Here is a 24,512-nt window from a genome sequence, read left to right on the forward strand (position 1 = left end):
ATTGCAGGCAAAAGTCTAGCAGCAGAGTGGGGGCTGTCCAGTTTATTGCACTACATGTAGCACATATGATTATCTGCCTCATATGCAGGAGCTGTAGGTGTGCATGTGGTGCAAGTTGCTCATGTCCCCCAGAAACATAGTACGGCATCTTGAGGCCAGAGTAGCTGAACTAGAATAGCTAAGGGAGACAGAGAGGTACTCAGAGGAGAATTTCAGAGACACAATGAAGCAGTCCCATCCCCAGTCTGACAGCCTCTGTGCTGTTAGGGAGGATGAAAGACTTGGGGAAGGAACACATCAGGCTGGAGAGGAGGGAAACAATCCCATCGTTGGGACCCTCCTTCCAGATGATGTCATGGTATCCTCTCACACTGAGGATATTCCTTCTGGAGAGGAACTCCAGTTAGGAAGAACAAAGTAATACTAATGGGGGATCTGAATATTAGATATATGAATAGTTGGTGTTTTGATAACTGGGAGAACCGCATGGTAAATTGCCTGTTGAGTGTGAAGGTTGCAGATCTCAAGAGACATCTAGACAGATTTATGTGCAATGCTGCGGAGGATCTGGTGGTTGTGGTAACATGCAGGTACCAGTGATATAGGGAAAAGAAGAAAAGATGTCCTGGAGGTCAAATTTTGGTTGGTAGGTAACAGATTAAAGTCCAGGACCTCCCTGGTAACATTCTGTGAATGCTTACAGTTCCATTCATAGGGCCAGAAAGACAGGCAGAACACCAAGGTCTCAATGTGTGTATGAGACAATTGTGTAGGGAGGAGGGTTTTAGATTTATTAGAAACTGGGAACCTTTTGGGAAAGGAGGAGCCTATGCAGGAAGGATGGGCTCCACCTAAACCAAAATGGAACCAGACTGCTGACGTGTAAAATTTAAAAGGTTAAATGTTAAATTATAGAGGATTTTTTAAACTAAGGGCTGGGGGAAAGCCAACAGGCACAGAGGAGCATATGGTACGGACAGAGATTTCCCTTATGGATAAATTTATTAAAGAGGAACTCTATATAAAGGAAAGACGTTGGTAAAGTACAAATAGTAGATAGTGAGGAAAGAAATCAAACATGAGAGTCCCATTTAAATATAACACTTGAAAGTAAGCAACTGAAGATTGATAAAATGTACATGTGCTTATATACAAATGCTAAGATGGAGTGCGTAGTAGTAAATGAGGATAATGATGTAATAGGCATCACAGGAACTTAGTGAAATGAGGATAATCAATGGGATACAGTAATACCAGGGTTCAAAACATACAGGAATGACAGAGTAGGTCATGATAGTGTATATGAAAGAAAGCATAGAGTCAAATACAATAAAAATCTTAAATGAAATCAAACTGTACCACAGAATCTCTATGGATAGAAATTCTATGCTTGAACAATAAGAGAACTACCAACCACATGGCCAAGATGGTGACAGTGACTGTGAAATGCTCAGGGAGATTAGAAAGACTAACAGAAAATGCAATAATAAAAGGGAATTTCAACTATCGTCATATTGACTGGGTAATGTCACCTCAGGATGTAGAGATAAAATTTCTAGACACCATAAATGACTGCTTCTTGGAGCATCTTGTCCTGGAACCCACAAAAGAAGAGGCAATTCTTGATTTAGTCCTAAGTGGAGAACAGGATCTAGTCCAAGAGGTGAATACAGCTGAACTGCTTAGGAATAGCGACCATAATGTAATTAAATTTAACATCATTGAAGGGGGGGAAATTCCAAAGAAACCAAACTTCAAACTTCAAAAAGGAGAACTAAACAAAATGAAGAAGGTAGTTAAACGGAAATTAAAAGGAACAGCTGAAAGGTCAAATGGCTGCAAACTGCAAGGGGACTATTTAAAAACACTGTAACAGAGGTTCACAATAAATGTATACCCCAAATAAAAAAAAACCCACTAGAAGGACCAAAAAAATGCCCAGGTTTAAGGAACAAACCTATATATTAAGGACTGCAATATCCAGTGGGAAGAGAAAAAATTCTTAATCTAAATGTTACCCAGTCTAATAGGGTTGAGAGTTTAGACTGTGTGCTTACATTTTATTTTATTTTGGTAACTAACTCTGACTTTTTGCCTATCACTTATAATCACTTAAAATCTATCTTTTGTAATCAATAAACCTGTTTAACTGTTTATCTTTACCAGTGAGTTTGCCCAAAGTGTGTGGTAAATCTGCTTAGAGAATCCACTTTCCATTGATGAAGTGCTGAACCAATTAATAAATTTGCACAGCTCATCTAGAGCAGTGCAAGACGGTATATTCCTGAGGTACAAGGCTGGGAGCTGGGGGGATTTGGCTGGTGCCTTTCTCTGCGTGATTCATGAGGGGCTCTGGGAGCATTCATGCAATCTAGCTCATTGTGGGACTCCACATGCAGTTGTGCTGAGCGATAACAGCTTGCTGCTTGTCACTAGCAAAGCATTGTGAGAGATAGTCAAGGTTGGAGAGTTAAGGGGGCACAGCGGTTCCATGGTCCCAGGCTGCGCACCAGGGATCCTGTCACAGTATTCATCCAAGAGTTCTGAAGGAACTCAAACATGAAATTGCAGAACAACTAACTGGTATATAACCTATCACTAATGTAGCTAATGTAATGCCAATTTTTTTTAAAAGCTCCAGAGGCAATCCTAGCAATTATATGTCAGTCAGCCTAACTTCAGGACCAGAAACACTGGATGAAACTATACTAAAAGAACAGAATTATCAGACATATAGATGAACACGATATGTTTGGGAAGAGTCAATATGCCATTTGCAAAGGGAAATAATGTCTCACCAATCTATTAGAATTCTTTGAGGGGGCCAACAATCATGTGGACAGGGGTGGTCCAGTGGATATAGTATACATGGACTTTCAGAAAGACTTTGACAAGATCACCAAAGGCTGTTAAGCAAAGTAGACAGTCATGGGATAAGAGGGAAGGTTCTCTCATGGATCAATGACTGGTTAAAAGACAGGAAACAAAGAGTAGGAATAAAGGGTCAGTTTTCAGAATGGAGAGAGGTAAATAGCGGGGTCCCCCAAGGATCTGTACTGGAATCTGTGGTGTTCAACGTATTCATAAATCATCTGGAAAAGGCAGCGAAGTGTGAGATGGCAACATTCGCAAATGATACTAAATTACTCAAGATAGTTAGATCCAAAGCAGATTACAAAGAGTTACTAGGGGATCTCACAAAACTGGGTAACTGGGCAACAAAATGACAGATGAAATTCAACATTGATAAATGCAAAGTAATGCACATTGGAAAACATAATCCCAACTCTACATACAAAATGATGCATGTAAATTAGCAGTTATCCCTCAAGAAAGAGGAATGAACAGAGGGAAAGCAAAGAGAGGGAGTTTGCCTTGAAGCTATCCGAGAAGAGCTATGGTGAGTGCTCTTGAGGTAGGTGCTGCATTGGGGGGGGAGGGGCTGTGTTTTGAGTTGATGGGGTGGATATCTGAGTATCTCTGCTGTGACCATCAGTTTGACTAGTGTTTGACTGGTGCTAGTTGCAGAGACTGCTTGACTGCATGTTTGTTTGTTTGAAAAGTGTGAACTGAGAGTGCTTTGTTCTAGGGAGGCCTTGAGTGGTGGTTGACTGAAGTGTGAACCAGAACATAAGAATGGCCATACTGGGTCAGACCAATGGTCCATCTAGCCTAGTATCGTGTCTTCTGACAGTGGTCAATACCAGGTGCCCTAGAGGGAATGAACAGAACAGGTAATCCTTGAGTGGTCCATTCCCTGTCGCTCTTTCCCAGCTTCTGGCAAAGAGAAGCTAGGGACACCATCCCTACCCATCTTGGCTAATAGCCATTGATGGACCTATCCTCCATGACTGTATCTAGTTCTTTTTTTGAACAGTATTATAGTCTTGGCCTTCACAACATCCTCTGGCAAAGAGCTGACTGTGCGTTGTGTGAAGAAATACTTCCTTTTGTTTGTTTTAAACCTACTGCCTATTAATTTCATTTGGTGACCCATGGTTCTTGTGTTATAAGGAGTAAATAAACACTTCCTTATTTACTTTCTCCACACCAGTCATGGTTTTATAGACCTCAATCATATCCCCCCTTAGTCATCTCTTTTCCAAGCTGAAAAGTCCCAGTCTTATTAATCTCTCCTCATACGGAAGCAGTTCCATACCCCTAATCATTTTTGTTGCCCTTTTCTGAATCTTTTCTAATTCCAGTACATCTTTTTTTGAGATGGGGTGACCACATCTGCACGCAGTATTCAGGAAGTGGGCGTACCATGGATTTATATAGCGGCAACATGATATTTTCTGTCTTATTATTAAGGCTCCATGAGGTCACGGATTCCATGACTTTCCGTGACCTCGCTGACTTCTGCAGCAGCCCGGTGCAGCTGGCTTGGGATCTGCCTGAGCAGCTCGGGTAGCCCCTGGGCCAGTCACGCTGGCTGCTGCTGGGGCAGTCTTAGGCCCCTGCTGCCCCCTAGCAGCAAGAGCTGGTGGGGGGAGGGCTCAGGGCTGGGGTGCAGGGCGGTACTTACCGGGGAGAGGGCTCCCTGGAAAGGCAACAGGAACTTCCCTCCCTCAGCTCCTAGCTCCATGTGCTGCCTCCGCCTGCAGGCACCGCCCCGGAGCTCCATTGGCCACAGTTCCCAGCCAATAGGAACTGGGATTTGGGCCACAAGAACCATCTTAAAATAGTCCCAGAATTGTAAATACTTACGGATTTTATTAAAACAATTCAGATTATTTCAGAAAAGGAAATTTTTAACTATTAATATGAATGAATATTCCAAAACAATTAACCTGAAAGTTCCTTTCTAATCCCAAATACATGCTCAGTCACTGTCCTTCCAAAATCTGCACAGATTTCTGCAATGGTTTCTGTTAATCTGAAAACATGGGACAAGACTTTTTTCCAGAAGTATTAATAAGTGCCTCTATTTATTTTACTTTACTGTGCTGCAATCTGTTTCAATGACTGGGATTAAGGTAATCTCAGAGTAGAGTAGGTGTGAATTTACAAATTAAAATGACTTTGCTTTGCACAGATCTCTGATGGAGCTGTGCAGATGGCAACTGAGGGTCAGCTAGAAAGAAGAGTCTGAGATTTGTCTGCTCAGTGCACAAAATAAACATTCTGTAGTACACTGTCTCCACTAGTTCTCTTGTGGCTTCTCAATCTGAATCCCGTCTCCTTACCCCTCCCCAAATGGTTTCTGAAAGCAATACCCACAGTTCCTCTCAAAACAGTTTTGGGAGGGCCTTCAGAATTCCTCATTTTATCCTAGTCCCTGCTTTCATGTTTGCAAGTGCTGGCATGGGCGCCAGGTTTGTATAATTTTTGATGGTGCCCAGAACCATCTGCTTTGATGGGTCCAAGCAGAGCCGTTCCGTCCTATGGGGGCCCCCACGCTTCAGGGGGACATGGGGTCCAGGCAGAGCTGCCCCATCCATAGGACGGACCGGGGCAACTGCCCCGGGCCCCGCACTTCAAGGGGACGTGGGGTCCAGGGTGGCCTGGGGGCTTAGCAGGAGGCCTGGCGCCGGCAGCAGCGAGCAACCCGGCCACCTCACCCCCCCATTCCACCCCTTTCCCCAAACCCCGCCCTGCCTCTTTCTGGCTTCGCCCCCTCCCCTGAGTGAAGCCAGGAGCAGGCAGGGCGGTGTGGAGCAAAGCTGGCCGGGCTGGGGCCAGGTCGCTCGCTGCTGCCGGCGTCAGGCCCCCTGCTAAGCCCCCAGGCCGCCCTGGACCCTGCGTCCCTGTAAAGCGCAGGGCCTCCCAAAGCGCAGTAAGCCCAAACATTGGTGGAGCCAGGCCCATGTTCCTAAATATTGGTGGAGCATGGCCACCACGGGCCCATATAACTCGCCGCCTATGAGTGCTGGTTCTTTGTTATACCTAGCTACTGCCTCCAAGGACTCCATTTCCACTTTGTATACACAAACCCTCTTGGCTAGTCACATCTAATTACATACTCTAGTACTGAGCCAGATTCATCTTTCAAATTCCCTCCCCAAATATCCCACTGTGACACAAAAGTTCCTTGGCAAAGGGTCCCTATCCATAAGGAGTCAAGTGCAAGGTATCAACAGAAAGCTTATAACTTGTTAAAAGTCAATCATTGTGAGATGTATGTAAATTTAAGGACTAATGTATTTATACTGAAAGCATGCTTTATGGACTTTGGGGGGAAATTAGGCACATGGGGATAATATGTCTCAGTGATGTCACCCTACCCTGAAATACAATAGCCTTGCTCAATCCCAAGACTATCAATGGAAAACCATCAGAGACAACTGTAAACAATCAAAACCTCTTCAATGTAAGAAAGGAACATTACAACAAGGCAGGAGTTTTGCCCTGTCTATGAATAGAAACCAAAGGCTGTTTAAATATAATAGAGAGGAGAGGGAAGTCCTCTGAATCCTTTCATTCAGGAGACAACTTGTGGAGAACATTAAGTTCTCATGAAAAATTGGTTCCTGGTTCTGTGAAGCCAGTCAGCTCTGTATGAGACTGAACTTTGGGGGGTGGGGGGAACCTACTTTAATAGGTAAGAAAGGACCGGGTTCACGTTTTATGGTTTTGTTTTGTATTGCAACCATTTGTTTCCACCACACTCTCTTGTTTATAACTAAATCATAATTCTCTCTTAAATAAATCTACTTTTGTTTAATTATAAAATTGCTCACAAGTGCTGTGTGGTTTACAGAAGAGGTGATTTAAGGTGGTTTAAGGTTTTTTAAGTACATCAGAAGCACGAAGCCCGCCAATCAGTGGGCCACTGGACAATCAAACTGCTAAAGAAGCACTCAAGGAAGAGACGACTGTTGTGGAGAAGCTAAATGAATTCTTTGCATCCATCTTCACTGCAAAGGATGTGGGGGAAGAGTCACATACATGAGCCATTCTTTTTAGGAGACAAATCTGAGGAACTATCCTAAATTGAGGTGTCAGTAGAGGAGGTTTGGGAACAAATTGATAAATTAAACAGTAATAAGTCACCAGGACCAGATGGTATTCGCCCAAGAGTTCTGAAGGAACTCGTATATGAAATTGCTGTGTTATATAACCATGTTATATAACCTATTACTTAAATCAATTGCTGTACCAGATGACTGGCAGATAGCTTTTGTTACACCAATTTTTAAAAAAAGGCTCCAGAAGCCACCTTGGCAATTACAGGCTGGTAAGCCTAACTTCAGTACCAGGCAAATTGGTTTAAACATAGTAAAGAACAGAATTATCAGACGCATAGATGAACACAATCAGTTGGGGGAAGATTCAACACTGCTTTAGTAAAGGGAAATCATGCCTCACCAATTGATCAGAATTCTTTGTGGGGGATCAACAAACATGTGAACAAGGGGATCCAGTGGATATAGTGTACTTTGACTTTCAGAAAGACGTTGACAAGGTTCCTCACCAAAGGCCCTTAAGCAAAGTAGACAATCATGTGATAAGAGGGAACGTCCTCTCATGGATCAGTATCTGATTAAAATATAGGAAACAAAGGGTAGGAATAAATGGGCAGTTTTCACAATAGAGAGCAATAAATAGCAGGATCCCCTAGTATCTGACTAGAACCAGCACTGTTCAACATATACATAAATGATCTGGAAAAGGGGTAAACTGTGGGGTGGCAAAGTTTGAGCACAATACTAAATTTCTCAAGATAGTTAAGTCCAAAGCAGACTGCGAAGAGTTACAAAGGGATCTCACAAAACTGTGCAACTAGGCAAGAAAATGGCAGATGAAATTCAATGTTGATTAAAGCAAAGTAATGCACATTGAAAAACATAATCCCAACTCAAGCAAGAGATCTTGGAGTCATTGTGGCTACGTCTCTGAAAATGACTGCTCAATGTGCAGCAGCAGTCAAAAAAGGTAACAGAATATTCGGAACCATTAGAAAAGGGATAGATAATAAGACAGAAAATATCATAATGTCTCTATATTAATCCATGGTACTCCCACACCTTGAATATTGTGTGCAGTTCTGGTTTCCCCATCTCAAAAAAGATATATTAGAATTGGAAAAAGTACAGAGAAGGGCAACAAAAATGATTAGTGGTATGGAACAGCTTCCATAGGAGGAGAGATTAAAAAGACTGGGACTGTGCAGCTTAGAAAAGAGACAACAAATGGGGGATATGACAGAGGCCTATAAAATCATGAATGTGAAGAAGGCGAATAAGGAAACATTATTTACTCCTTCACATAGCACACAAACCAGGGGTCACCCAATTACATTAATAGGCAGGAGGTTTAAAACAAACACAAGGAAGTACTTCTTCACACAACACACAGATGACCTCTGGAACTCATTACTATGGGATGTTGCAAAGGCCAAAATATAACTGGATTCAAAAAAGAATTAGATAAGTTCATGGAGGACAGAAACATCTATGGCTATTAGCCAAGATGGTCAGGGATGCAACCCCATGCTCTGTGTGTCCCTAAGCCAACATTTCTCAAATGCAGCCACCAGGGGGTTTTCGTGCAGCCATGACAGTCTCCTGGGCAGTGATGGGGGGGGGCACAAAGCATTGGCCCCTCCCACTCACTCCTTGTTGCTCCTGGATGTGCTGCCCTGCACCGCTTTCGGAGAGAGGTGGGGCACAACGCTGCAGGAGTAAGGTGAGTTCTTGACCCACCTTGGGGAGACAGAGTTTGGGCAGCAGTCTCCAGCAGCGGGACTTCAGGAGACTGGCCATAGAGCCCCAGGCTCCGACCGCAGGGGAGTGGATACTAACCGTCCCCTCCCCCGGCTCCAGCCAGGTGGCCCTGGCCTCCAGCTGCGGGACTTCAGCCTCCGGCCCCTGGTTCCAGCTGTGTGGCAGCAGGCGCTGGCCCCCAGCTCCAGTCCCAAGCTCCGGCCATGCAGTGAAAGGCGCTGGCCCCAGGTGCTGACGACCCCCAGCCCCAGCTGCACGGCAGTGGGCTCCAACCACAGGGCTTTGGGCGCCAATCCCTGGCTCTGGCCATGGGGCAGCAGGTGACACCTGGCTCTGGAGCTTCAGTTGGCCTCTGGACCGCAGTTCCAGCCATGTGTTGGCGGACGCTGGCCCCAGGCTCCAGCCACGCAGCCCCAGCGCTGATCCCCTGCTCTAGCTGCACGGCAGCAGGTGCCAACCCACAGCTCTGTTCCTGGGCTCCGGCCATGTGGTGGCGGGAGCTGGCCCCAGGTGCCGACCCCTGGCCCAGGCTGCACAGCAGCAAGCACTGGCTCCAGTCACGCAATAGTGGGCGATGACTCTTGGCTCCAGCCATGCAGCCCCAGGCTCCAGCACCCAGCTCCGGGCTCTGGCCGTGTAGCAGCAGTCACTGGCCCCGGGCGCTGACCCACAGCTCCGGCTGTGCGGCAACGAGCTCAGATACCTGGCTCCAGCTACACAGTTCCTGTCCCCAGCTCTGGGCTCTGGCCACAGGCACTGAGCCACAGCCCTGGCCACCTGGCAGCAGACACCAGGCCCTGGCTCTGGCTACGCAACAGTGGGCCTCTTCACCCATCCCCATTGCCACTGGCCCCCGGCTGCCTCCCACAGCCCAGCATCCATCCCCTTCCCTCCCATCGTCATGAACCCGCACTGCTTCCCCTTGCCCCACATCCATCCCACCATCGCCTCTGGCCCCCCACTACCTCCCCCTTTGCTCCCCCTCCCCCATCCAGGGCTTAATGGGTTCTGGAGCTTGCTGAAAAAAGTGATATTAACAAACATGCAAGTATCCATTTTTCACAGCAGACTTAGTAGCTATCCGTGAAAAGTGATACTTGTATGTTTGTTAACATCATTTATCACTTTTCACAGCCTCCCAGGAAGCTACTAAGAATGCTGTGATATTAACAAATATACAAATTTCACTCCCCAAGGGGGAGGCAGCATTATTTTTATTATTGAGTCTGCCAAAAAAACCCTACAAATATACATTACAATGATTTGGATGTGCATCTGTGCATATTTAATTGTTTTTCCTAAAGTTAATTAAGTATTTCAGGAAAAAGTGTCAGTGCGGCCACCAGTGAGAGTTGGTGGCTGCACTCTGAGGCCACCAAAAAATTGGTTGTGAGAACCCCTGCCCTAAGCCTCCAACGCTCAGAAGGTGGAAGTGGGTGACAGCGGATGGATCACTTGATAAATTGCCCTGTTCTGTTCATTCCCTCAGAAGTATCTGGTACCGGACACTGTCAAAAGGCAGGATACTGGGCTAAATGGACCATTGGTCTGACCCAGTATGGCCATTCTTATGTTCTTATTTAAAACCAGTAAAGTGGGGCACAATGTTCCTTTGGGACAGAGGATCACAAAGGAATGATTCAAAGTGACTCATGAACTGGGATGAATCTATTGTCAACCTGCAAGGTGAAGAAAGGGCTGGCATAGCCCCAAGGAGACTGCTTGATTTCCTGAAAGACTGGTGACCTTAGGGAGCTGACACCAAGCCAGGCACAGGCAATACTCTCTCAGGCTGGAGACAGGGGGTAACAAGGTGATTCTCATCCTGAGTGCCCCCAGAACGGTGACACACACACCATGCTTTAATCTCCATAATGGCTAGCATCTGACTCATTTTGGCTCTTCTGGTTGAAACCAAAGATTAACAGTTTGTTGAATCTAGGAATCCTAGGACACTTCTCTGAAAAAAAATAGTGGGCTTGAGTGATCAAAGTTACTCTTTGCCTTTGTCCCAAAATTTCTTAAAATGATTATTTTCCTCCAACCCCTCAAAGACATCTATACATACTTATGACATTCAAATATGCTTTGAAATGACTGTTCACATTGGCCACACCCAGAACCCTCCTAGTTTCTTTACATACTCACCAACTACTCCTCTCAGCCTTCTTTGTCCATGAGTTAATATGCTCCAGGACATTTTTACACTGCATTTTATTTCATCCTATTCTAGGACCACTGCTATCATCTCTCAAAGGAGCAATTGTAGTTTTGTTCCTCATTTTCTTCCAACAAACAACAACAATTTTTTCTTTTATTCTTTAACTCCCACCCAGATGACAACAGTACTTGAATCCATACTATGAACAAAAATATATATTTTTTAAAAGTCTTGTTCAATTTGCCACTTTGGTTTTCTATACTGAAATCTGAATAGATGATACAAAACACAGAAACCTATTAACCTTAGTAAACGTACAACATGTAAGCAGCTGCACCACAATGCTGACACTAAAACATGCCATTGTCTAAGGGGAGAAACAGAAATCGATCTATAAAACATCTAGCAAACTAATTCTCTCTATGGCTTAAAAGATAGCACACATCATGATATACCTATAAGAAGTTTCCCAATTTTTCAATAAAAATAAAAATGAAGAGGAGGAAATCTGCCACTCCATGGACAGGGAGTCTGTTTCATTTTATTTTCTTGATTACGTACATATGTGACAGACTGGCTAACTTACTCTACACAAACCTAAATCCTTCATAAGAAGCATGATACACCTTTTGAGTTATTTTTGTTTTGTTTTATTTACAAAACAGATTGCTATTCCAAAGAACATGCATTGTTCTTATCAATTAAATATTGAAAAGTGTTAAAAAGATAATCTGGCTTTGAAAGCTCTGATTTAAACCTTGCAAAAGAATAAGGTCAGAATATATTTCAGTGATGATTTATTTGTATGCATCCTTTAATAAAATCTACAATAATATTTCAGACAACAAACTTTTTTATAATGAGCAGCTCAGCACATTCCTGGTAATTACTAAATGCCTACAGTCGCAGGATGAAGATATTCTGTATAATCACTAAAGACATTACCTGGATAAAGCTGATAAGAGCCACTGTGGTGCCACTTAACCAAATACTTCAAACCATTCACTGAAAACCATCTTTCTGAATCCATACCAAATTCAGGTGTAATTCCCCAAGGCACATTGGGTGAAGATTCTTTCCTCAGTTTGGGACATTTTTCCTTTGTAACTTCTTCCTGGATAAGGCAAGCTAATGTCTTTTCCTCCAACAATTCCTATTAGCCTTTTACATACTTTTGAGAAAACTGATTCTTTTCCCTCATGGCTTCAAGCTGAGGAAACCAACAGTATACTTAACACAGAGCACTATAAAATGCTACATAAATAATTTAAAGAAAAGACCTTTCACCACTGTTGCTAAAGAAGCTTTAATTATTTATGTTACAGTGGAATCCATCTACTGTAACTGTGGACTAGTGGTATAAGAACTAAAAGATAAGTCATAGGTCTGTTAGAGGAGACAATTCATCAGCTATTTGCAACTTTGAAACACTATTCTTATCTATTTTTTTTTTTTTAGAATTGTCACATTTTTATTGCATCTTCTGTGGTTGTGTTTTTAAAATGTCGTTCTATATTATTTTGCAGTTGTAAACATTCTAAGCTTTCCAAACAGATTACTAATGAAAAAATAAACTAGTTCTGGTGATGAGAACAACAAAGCAGCATCCACAAGCAGCAGCAATTACAGTGAAATGCTTTAGAAGAGCTCAAAATGTAGAGCTTAAACATTCACATACATGCAATTACTATTCTTTGAAAGTAATAATAGACACTCACTTTGTGGAACCAATCTGAGGGGGGGCAGGGTGACAGGTCAGAAATTACATACTTCAAAATTCTGAAGTGTTAAATTACCTCACCTACTGTCTGGGTATTTCAGTGACCAATAAATGCCCACATCTCTGAGAAGGAAGGCCAGGTGGATGAGTGCTGATATACTGTAAATGTATACCCACTGATCTTGTCAACACTATATTATGCTTAAAATTTCCCCCTTGTGAAATTCCATCAGTGATAGCAATGGTAAGAGTGGAGTGAAGACATCTGGCATTTTAACTACTGTCTCTCTGAGTTGGCCTAAATGGCACAATGTTTGAAACACCAGCAAACCTGCACTCTATTGATGCTAGTGCGCCCACTGTACCAATGGTACCAATAGTTGGAAGTGTGGGGAGAAAAGGCTATTGTAGAGACAGCCTCAGAGAACAAGAATTACAAGAAATGATAGTGAAATAAAATGGTTTCTGCAGATCCCAGGGCAAAGGCACAGTATAGTTACTGATCCGCACCAATAACCTCGTTTCTCAATTTTATGATTTTCTGCATTTTGACTGGCTGTGAGTAGGGTGACTAGATAGCAAGTGTGAAAAATAGTGACAAGAGGTGGGTGGTAATAGGTGCCTATATAAGAAAAAGCCCCAAAAATCAGGATTGTCCCTATAAAATCGGGACATCTGGTCACACTAATTGTGAGTCATTATGTAAATCAGATGTTATTGTTTATTTCTCAGTTATTATTCAGTAAGCAAATCCCTGTTCTTTAGCTGATCACCATTAGTCCATCTGAAGAGAGTAGTATATGTACAATTATTCCTGAATAACTCCACACCGGTTATGCAAATCCCTCTGTTCTGATAGGCTACTGCCCTTAATATTTCCCCAATGACATACACACAAGAAAAACTGAGCCAGTTTTTTGAACCCTCACAAAGTTGGTATTTTTATTGCCCTGAGGACAGAATTTGGTGTGTGAACTGTGAGTTTGTTAAGAGCTCAAAATTCAGCTTCAAGTAGGTTAGATTTAGAAGAACTCTTCACCTTGTACAAAGGGCAGCTGGTCAGTTGAGGGCAGAGGGATGAAGGAGAGGAAATACAGGAGGAAGAGAGGTTATAGGTTTAGCCTTCCTTCAGTGACAGCCTGTAAGACTTATTTTCAAATATCTATTAAAACTTCAAGGGAAATGTACTTACTATAATTTCCCCATAATGATCTTTTTCCTCCCACCCACTGAAGAAAATGACAACATTTTCAAACTTGGGTGTCTTAAGTTAGGCACCTAAATAAGTGGCTTGATTTTAGGAGGTGCTCAAACCCTATCAAATCCTACTGACTTAAATGAGTGCAGTGGCTGCATAGCACTTCTGAAAATCAAGCCATTTATTTAATTTGTCTCAATCTGGATTCGGGTACATAACTGAAGGTGTCCAAATCTGAAAATGTTGGCCAGTGGGAATATATACCTTTTTATTTTGGTGGTGACAACCCAAACGTGCACATTTGGAGTTAGTACACAATCTGACTGAATATGGCTTTGAGCAATCAGCATCCAAAGCCAGACTCTAATGTAAAGCTTTTACATAACATGAGGCACTAGTGATTTGAGAGAAAAAAAGTTGCTGTGCCCCCTGTTCTGCAAGGATAGATTTAAATACACATAGTTATTTTTACAAGTGGACATACTAACATAAATTGTTTGTATAGGTAAGGGAAATTTGCATTGTGTAACTATATTAATGCTGTTACACTGGACCAAATTCCTCTAACCTAGACAAGCCTGAAAATACGTAATTCTGCGGGTCTTCTAATGAAGTGCTGAAATAAAAAAAAATAGAAAAAAATCATTGCGGTGACATTTTCAAAGAAAGTAAAAGTCTGAAATTGTCGTATAGACATTAATCAGAACATTATACCTAGTGAAGCTATAGCTGAAATTAGTTAAGATTTTATTTCTATTCAGTTTTTCTGGTTTCACTCCCTTCTCTTGGATCTTATTTTTCCAGTTTATCTTCTATATAGTTAAGCATTTATTAAATATTATTCTTCACATAGTCTACATTTTATAGCTTTGTACAGAACTTAGGACCCACTGGTACCTTAAAAATTGAGAGAGTGTATGGTGTTAAATCTTCAGCACTAACTGACAAGACAGATAAAATACTAGGATATAGAACAGAATACTGAGTGCAAGTTACAATCTGTTCTTTTACCTCTGCAACCTACACAGCCCTCAGACTTCACGACTCCACCAAATTCTACAGTATTAATTGTGAAAATACAATTATCCCTAGACTTGAAAATAACTTCAGTAACAATACTGGAGGAGCGGAACATGACAAGCCAGAGATCTCTAATAAAACTGACAAATGGAAGTACACTGTGCTTGATGTTACTATCAAGGGAGTGCTACTTCAGGGTTCCCATTTCCTCAGCCAATGGAGATTAGACTTGCCATGAAGGAGAAATACTTTTCATTGTAGACAAGCAGATAATCTTTTTCAGACCAACAAATTTATAATACATAAACTTTCAGGACACAAAAATCATTTCTTGTGGAATTAGTTGTCTGTACAATATTCAGATTAGTAAACCTAGAAACACTGTCTGCATGTTAGGCTATGTCTTGATTGCAGATAAAAAGATGTGTTTTTACACTGAGATGGGAAACTCAAGAGAGCTAACTGGATGTAAAATTTTAGTGGAGACAAGGCATTATAGTTTTTATCTCGATATAGTCAGCCAGGGTCAACCCTACACCTTTCACCTAGGGCTTTTATCTTGACTAGCTACATTGAGGTAAAAAAAAAAAAACAACAACCCTGTCTTGTCTCTGCTAGAATATTCCATCAAGACAGACTACTCACTGTAAAAACACACCTTTTTACAGTGAAGATATAACCTCTGTTTAAGAAACAAGAGATGGAATAGGTGCACACTGCCTTTTCCCCTGTTATCCCATGGCAAATTGGTGGGTGGGCTTCAAACAGACTATGTTCTACCTTCCATCCAAATGCTGTGACAGTGGTGACAGCTGAAGAAGAGAAAATACCTGATGGGATAAGTTAGCTGCAAGCAAAATGACACAGTCAACTCAGTCTAAGGTTTTATTTCTGGCTGAAGCCCAAACAGGCCTCATTTTTTATAAGAAATGACAAAGAAAGATAGGGGAGGAATGAATAATGAGAGCTGCTGTGAATATATTTTGCTACTCTTCCACTTAGATAAAAAAACAGGCAACTAACCCTACCCTCCTCCAGCTTCAGAATCTTTCTTTCGTTTTAGTTCGCTTGTTTCTTAAACAGATGTTTGCGTCCTTTTGCCTAATAAAACAGTATATATTATACAGTACTTGAAGAAAGCCAAAATGGGTAAAATACACGCAAGACTGATCCTTTGCAGGACCAAGTGAGGCAACTCTAGAAGCAAACCACCTGTAGTGTAAACTAAGCTATACTAAAGGCCTTGTATACTGTTAAGGAATCATATTTAAACTGTTCCAGCTAAACTGGTTTCTAACACAACTTGGTTGGTTATTATGGATGGATCCAAATGGTGCAAGGGCTATGCTAAAAGAGTATGTTCTCGCCTACATAGAACACATTTTTGTTTTTGTTTTTTTTAAAAATGTACAGCAATTGTTGAATTTCTTCAGTCACTAGTTACAACTTAGCTAAAAATATTTTGTTTTTAAATAAGGTTCTACCAAACTTTTGCCAGCCAAACCATATTAGAACCTTAATTAGCTGGAACTGCCATTCAACTTAAACACAATTCTTTATCTCTGTTTGAAGCCCAGCATAGTAGGAGGTCCAAGTAGCAATGCTAATCTTAATAGTGGATTTTGGTTCAGAGTTCTCAAATGAAAGAGTTAGATAGCCTCTTCTCAATTCCTGATGGCTCATCACAAAATGTAGCATAGATTGTGACTCTACCCAATATCAGAGGGGTAGCCATGTTAGTCTGTATCCACAAAAACAACGAGGAATCTGGTAGCACCTTAAAGACTAACAAATTATTTGGGCATAAACTTTCGTGGGTAAAAAAACCACTTCTTCAGACCCAATAGTTATCCCAGAACAGCAAGAACTTCAGGTTGGGTTACATTTATTCAGTTTTTAAGGATGCCATCTTATTTATCTAAAATGAAGGCATTACTTCGTTATAAAAAGAAACTCCTTTTAGCCTCAACAAGAGCTCTGAGATCACACCTAACCTATGAGCTAGGAGCAGTCTCTGCAAGACAAAACAGTAAAAAACTTGTTTTAACATGTAAAATGAAATGCTGTTGATGAAAAGTGCAATGGTAAAAGAATATACAGTACATAAAGGATATTTAAAAAATGAGAGCGAGATTTCATCAGTTCCCAATTTAATAATATCCTACTAGATCAACTTTTTAAAAAAATCACAAATGAAGAATTCTAGTTGTAATAACATGCATTTATTTAAATGCATATGCCAAAAAAATTATGTAAGTAAACAAAGGAATATAACATGTAAACATTAGGCTTGATCCTTCAGGATTTTCATAGGCACAATTCCTACTGAAGTCAGTGCATCATTAAGGACTGCAGGATGGGCCCATCATGTTTATCAAGCAAACACTTCTTGTCATATGACATTTTATTTATCACACTTTACCACACTATTTAATGTGGGAACTTTGATTTTCTGAATACTAATAAAAGTGACAACAAATTTGAGCTTACCTCCATCAGACACAGTTGCAGACTACAATAAAAGAGAGAGAGAGAAAGAGATGAGTTACATACATTTCATGACAATACAGAGAGAAACTTTTCTGAGTAACATACAATACTGAAAGTGCTGATAAGTCTTTGCATTTTGACCCAGAAAATCAATCAGCCCCAAGTGACATAGGGGAGAGACAGTATAAATGAGTCAGCAGTTATTTTCCAACAGCTGCTGCCTCCTCCTACCAAACTTCTCCCAAGCTATTGAACTAATGTATTGTAGCCTGATCCCACAAATATTTATTGGGCAACTTGCTTCCCAATGTGTGTGCTCACACTGAGTTCAACAGGACTGCTTACAAAGTTACTTGTATGTACATGTTTGCAAGATCAGATCCTTATGTTCTTAAAGGTAACCTTCAAAAGTTAAAAAAAATATATATATATGTCATATCCTTTTTTGTCCCTCCATGATGTATAAAGAAGACCTGAAAGGTTCTCTTTTTTCCCACGCTTGTGTTTTACAATATAAATTCACGCTGGACTTTATATGTCTTTGCTGGGGGGGGGGGGAAATGTTTTTACATTGTGTTAGCTATCTTGATGTAAAATCCTAGTGGAGACAAGGTACAGGTAGTTTTTACCTCAATGTAGCTAGTCAAGGTGCAACTTATACCTCCCAACACACTATGTGGAAGTTAAAGTATTGACCTCAACTAGCTATGTTGAGAGAGCCATTACCTGTGCACTTGTCTCCAAAAGGATTTCACATCAAATTTTGCAGCGTTGACATAGCCTAGGGCCCTAGGATGAGTGGAGAACCAGTCAGATGATGACAATGTGGGTTTGTCTACACAACACTTCTTACCTTGGATTGCCAATTAATTTAAGGTAGTTAAAACTTTTGTAAAAGCTAATGTGTGGACATTCCCCGAACATCTGTTACAGTATACAAATATTTGCTCTCCACCCTGAGCTGAGCAGAAGCTAAGAGGTGGAAGCAATTTTTAGACAGACCGAACTTTTTCTGTTCATTCTTTTTTGTTAGCATCCATTCAAATGACTAACATTTTAAATAGGGGAAGTCCTCTTTGATTATTCAAAAACCCTTGTCCCTTTAATTAACTTATTAAATGATCACATTTTTACTCCCTAGTGGTCTTCTAACAAAACCATAAAAGTTCAGACTATTCATTTATGATATTTCCCAAATAAGGGACAATCAGTGGGGGAAAAAATACCTGCATCTCTCCTTTCAGGATGTGTACATCATAAAGAAACAAAAAATAGGGCAGAGGTCAAATTAAAAAGCAAAAATAAAAAACAAAAATCCACAAAAACTTTCAGTCACCTTTAAAACTTTAATTGCATTTTTAAATGAAGTCCTTTGTATAATATTTAAGTATTAGATCAGTAATATTGAGTGGTATAAATTAGTATAGCTCCATTAGCTTCACCAGCTGCGGATTTGGTCCCATTTAAAAAAAAAAAATCAGTTAGTGTAATTTGGAATTTTCAAAGCCTGTCATTTTATTATGCTAATCTTAATCAAAACAGATTTTTTAATCATTGCTTTTCTTTTCATGCATCACTGAAAAAACATTTCTTGTGAAGTTATATAAAAATAAATCTCTCCCTTTGAATTTGTAAAGCGTAATAATATAATCCAAGTAGCATCTGTGAATCTCCCTCAAACTCATTCAACAGCACTACCCAGGGACTCAAGCATTTGGGATGATGTGTTCATGAAGGTGCATAAAATGTTTTATGCTAACTTATAAGAAAAGTATTTTGCATGACAGTCTAGCAACTATTCCAAATTCAAATCTGGCATTTTATAATAATTAATAATTGTAAAGTTACTTTTAAAATGGAATCTACATGATTGAATACTGTGTACTAATTATAATCCACTACATAGTACTTATTAAACTCTTATGGAAGTAACAGATCAGTGACTGTTTTTAGATTCCTTTTGTTTTACTCATACATATTGCATGGTGAAACTTTGGTTATACTGAATACTATGACTTCAACACCATTACTCAGAACATAAACAACAAAGACTGCCAAAAAGGTAATAAAAATAACAAATGGATATAGGTGTACTTTTCAGGCAAAAAGTAATCAGATTACTTCTCAGAATACATTTTTAGGTCTAGTCTGTTACCTTAGCATATCTGTTTGCATCTTAATTCAAACATTTTTGCTATATTTGAAAGGCATTGATAGAAATTAACAGAATTGTCACAAGCACCTTCAAGAGTGTGTCATTTACTTCCCTTTCAGTAATTAGGCAGTTAACAACTGTAAAGTAACATTTCTTAGCCCTGGTCTACACTACAAAGTTAGGTTGATGCAATGCAACTTACATCGACCTAACTCTCTAAGTGTCTACATTAAAATTTCTCTCCTGCCGATGTAACTGCCCCACTACACCTATTTAATAACTCCACCTCCACAAGAGGTGTAGAGTCAATGTCGATATAGTTAGGTCAAAGCAGTGTCAGTGTAGACACTGCGTTGCTTACATTGACTGTTGCTGGCATTGAGAAGCTATCCCACAATGCCCCACACTGACAGTTCAATCAGTGCAAACGCTCTGGTGAGGATGCGCACCACTGACACAAGGAGCAAAGTGTAGACATGCACAAGCAATGTAATTACTGCAGCAGCTATATGCCGATGTAAGTTAGGTCTACTTAATTTTGTAGCCCTCAAGGAAGAATAGTATGATTTCCAAATAAACATTAAAAGAACTCCCCCAGTTAACTGACTTTAGTGCTTGTGATAGGTGATAGAAGGCTTTAACTCAACTGATTTAGCATATGTTATACACAGAGTGCCTTGTCTACACTATGCAGTGTAGTTGTAGCTGTGTCAGTGCCACAGAGACAAGGTCAGTGAGGTAATGTTTTTTACTGGGCCAACGTCTGTTTAGAGAGACAACTAAATGCAAGGTGCAACAGATTGTTTAGCATAAGTAGTTAGCACATATTTTAAGGGACTCTTCAAGGTAGACTGGCCCGTTAACACCTCTCCAGTCATATGACAAAAAGAGGGAGTTAGTGGGTTTGTTGTAATAAGCCATATCAAACGCACCACTAAACCAATGATATACCTGAGTTACATCGACAACATTTTCATCCTCTGGAGATTAAACTCCCTCATAGATTTCTACCACAACTTCAACAACCACCACTCATCCATTAAACTCTCTCTGGAACACTTCCACACTAGCATCAACTTCCTGGACAATCATCTAGAACAATGGAATCCAGAGAACCATATACAAGAAACCCACATATCACCACATTTACCTTCAGAGATTCAGTAACCACTCCAAACACACCAAGAAATCTATTATCCACAAGCAGGCACTCAGCTACCACAGAATATGCTCTGTAGAGGAAATCCGGGATATACACCTTAACACACTTAAAACTACCATCAACAAACAAGGACACTCCATCAAAGAAGTAGATCGAATCATGGAACAGGCCACCCAGACAACCTGAAAGAACCTGCTTCAATACAGAAATAAAACTCTGTCTGACCACACACCCCTAGTTGTCACCTACCACCCCACACTGGAACCCATATAGAGTATCATCAAACAACTACAACCCAAACTCAATGGCGACCCCATCCTGAAAAAAATATTTCCCGAACAACCCCCCAACCTCTCCAAGCTCATCGTTAGAAGCAAGCTTCCCACAGACCAGGACACACCAACTCAAAGCAGCAGCAGACTTTGATAGAATAACAGATGCAAAATCTGCAGACATATCTCCATTGCTACAATGATCAACACACTCCACAACACACCTGTCAAAATTCATGGATCCTGGACATGCCTATTACAACATGTGGTATACCTCATCCAGTACACTAAATGCCCCAATAACAACTATGTGGGTGAAACCAGACTATCACTATGCTCTCAAATGAACTCTCACATGAAAATGATAAAAGACAAAAAACACTATCACCTGTGGGTGTACACTTTTCACAAAGCCATCAGTCTATATCTGACCTATCAATCCTCATCCTCAAAGGAAACCTGCACAACACTTTCAAAAGATGAGCCTAGGAGCTTAAATTCAATCTCTGCTAGACACTGAAAATCACTGAACAGAGTCACTGGATTTATGTCTTATTACAACAATCTGTAACGCACTAAGGCCATGTCTACATTTACAAGCTTACAGTGGCACAGCTGTACCTATACAGTTGTGCCACTGGAAGATTGCTCATGCAGCCGCGTTATGCCGATGGGAGAGAGCTCTCCCATCGACATAATAAAACCAGCTCAATGAGCGGCAGTAGCTATGTCGGTGGGAGAGCATCTCCCACCAACATAGTGCTATGCACACGAGCGCTTATGCCGGCAAAACTTATTTCGCTCAGCGAGGTGTTTTATTCACACACCAGAGCGACAAAAGTTTTGCCAACATAAGTGCTAGTGTAGACATGGCCTATCTCCCTCTTTTTGTCCTATGACTGCAGAGGTGTTAACAGATACTCTACCTAGAATAGTTCCTTACAATATGTGCTAATTACATATTCTAAACAATCTGTTACACCTTGCATTTAGCTATGATGCTCAGAGTACCTTTCCCAGCCTGAAGAGGAGCTCTGTGTGGCTCGAACGCTTGTCTCTCTCACCAACAGAAGTTGGTCCAATAAAAGATATTACCTCACACACCTGATCTGCCTATAGTAGACTTTAAAAACATATTATGGCTTGTCTATACAGGGACATTTGGGTACATTAAAATTAATTAACTCATGGTGTGAAGTTCAATGTGCATCAATTAATGCGTAGACACACTATTCAGCAATAGCCTGAGCTCACTGTAGTTTAAACCTCCTTCAAGCTACAGCAAATTAAGGTCACTTTATTTCTGAATGAGAGTGTCCATGCATGAGTTTAATATGCATTTAATTTATGAAGATTAACTTCACACCATCAGTTAATTCATCTTAAATTTTCTGAGGCCTGGTCTACACTTAAAAGATAGGTGGACATAGCTATGTTGCTCAGGGCACAGGCGCCAACTCCGTGAGTGCTCTGGGGCTCAAGCACCCACAGGAAAAAAAAAGGGGGGGGTGCACAGCACCAACCAGCCGGAGTGGTTCTGGCCCTGGGGCTGGCCACCGATCAACTGTTTAGCATCCTGGGGGAGGCGGAGAGGAGCAAGCGGTGGGTATGCGGGGGGGGGGGGCTAAGGGAAAGGGGTAAAGGAGAGGGGGGTGCCCCCCAGGAGAAAAAAAAAAAAAAAGAGTCAGCGCCTATGGCTCAGAGGTGACCCACTGAAAGAGACATGCTTGGTGGAAGAGACAAGCTTTCAAATGCCACAGAACTCTTCTTCAAGACACATAAGCACATTTTAAGATAGCCTAATCCATAATTTAAACTAATCTGTCTTTGATCGTTGTATTTAGTACTAGTTAAAGTTGTTAATGATTGCATTTGAATTTACAGTAATGGGTTTTAAATGTGTTTGTGAATGCTTAAAAAAAAACCCTCAATTTACCTTTATCAGAAACAGTATGCAGTCAGCATTCAAAGGCAGCAGTTTCTCTCTTTAAACGTTCAGTAAAAACTTGTCTAGATCTGTCCATGAGAGGAAGTTGCAAGACCTGATTTTGTAAGCAGTATGGTGATCTCACTTTAAAACTTCAATACTTTATGGGTCACGTTCTACTCTCAGTTGTCTCTGTAGAATACTACTCAGAGCACTTATGGGACATATTTGATACAGTATGTGTATAAAAATGATTTGATGGAAATAACTAACACATAACCAATATACATGCACAGATCACTGATTTTATTCAACATTTACACACCTCTCTGATTCCTACACAATTAATTGCACAATTCCTGCATCAGGTAAAATGATAAGCACCATAAAATCACATGGCAACTCTCATTTATTGCTCAAGAGCACCTGGAACCTAACTTTAATATTTCTAAACATACTGAAATATTTTATTAAAAGAAAATCGGTTACTACAGTTTATTTGAACTCTGAGAAACCCGTAGACTTTTATTTTGCTATTTCATATCAGATATGCAATTTTGTTTTTTTACAAAAGTATTTAAGTTAGCTAAAAAATTTTGAGAATAGCCAAGAGTAGAAATCTGAATTGTATTCGTCATTCAAAATATGTTCACATCCAGATTAGAACTCAAGAGATCCTGGGTTCCAAATAACTTCAGTAATAAAGACATGCTCATATGCCAGGAGCGTGGTGGTAATCAATAACTGAATTTTTTTTAAAAAATGAATTAAAGGCCTGCAAAAACAAAAACATCTTGCAGCATCTTCCTCAGCAGGAATCCTTCCTGCTTATCCACTTGGCATGTCTATGCACGTAGGAGGTGGACACTGTAAGGTTCTTCCTTGCAGCTTACTACAAAGTCCTGATTACCTATGATCAAAGGGAGGCACTTAAAGTGCAAGAGGCAGCAACATAAGCCATGGCCTCCTAATTATCATATTCCTCAAGGAAAGGAGCAATTCCTTCAAGGCATATCCAATAGCCTTAAGTTCCATCTGAGAGATACTCTGTGAAATTCCTCTTTGCACTACTGCCCTAGCAAGTGAGGAAGACCATATTCCTGAAGTTCATCAGGAGTTTGATTCCAGCTGGTTTCAAGAAAAGCTTATCTTAAGGCTGGTCCACACTAACCCCCCACTTCGAACTAAGATACGCAACTTCAGCTACGTTAATAACTCCCAGCTCCCATGTTCAGTTGATTATCCATCACTGCTTCCCACCATTCTGTAAGAATGGCCTGTAAGTCTTTGCTCTTAGCTGTATTACCGTACATCTGGTCATAATGAAATATATGTATATTGTTTGTGTGCACCCATCTTACAAACAATCCAGACCACCTTGAATCAGTGACCCGTCCTCCTCATTTTCACCATTCCCACAATCATTGTGTCATCTGGAAAATTTTAGCAGTAATGATTTTATGTCTTCTTCCAAGTCATTGATAAAAAAGTTCAACAGCATAGGGCCAAAAACTGATCCCTGAGGGGCCCTCACTATCAACACACCCAATAGATTATGATTACAATTACATTTTGATAACCATCAGTCAGTCAGTTTTTTTATCCATGTAATGTGTACCATGTTAATTTTGTATCATTCTAGTTTCTTAATGAAAATGTCATGCGGTACCAGGCCTTACAGAAGTCTAAGTGTATTACATCAACACTGTTACCTTTATCAATCAAATATGTACTCACA

General features: G+C 40.7%; 1 protein-coding gene across 1 annotated transcript in view; it reads right to left on the reverse strand.

Moving 5' to 3' along the window:
* RGS12 (regulator of G protein signaling 12) overlaps positions 1 to 24,512 on the reverse strand; it is a 174,815-nt gene that overhangs the window by 68,962 nt on the left and 81,341 nt on the right. Inside the window, exon 4 of the mRNA XM_026648073.1 lies at positions 17,259 to 17,280. Within this exon, the coding sequence (XP_026503858.1) occupies positions 17,259 to 17,280 (22 nt within the window). The remainder of the gene's footprint in view (positions 1 to 17,258; positions 17,281 to 24,512) is intronic.

The sequence above is a fragment of the Terrapene carolina genome, unplaced genomic scaffold (assembly GCF_002925995.2).
Source record: "Terrapene carolina triunguis isolate 2854851 unplaced genomic scaffold, T_m_triunguis-2.0 Scaffold66, whole genome shotgun sequence".
Taxonomy (NCBI): domain Eukaryota; kingdom Metazoa; phylum Chordata; order Testudines; family Emydidae; genus Terrapene; species Terrapene triunguis.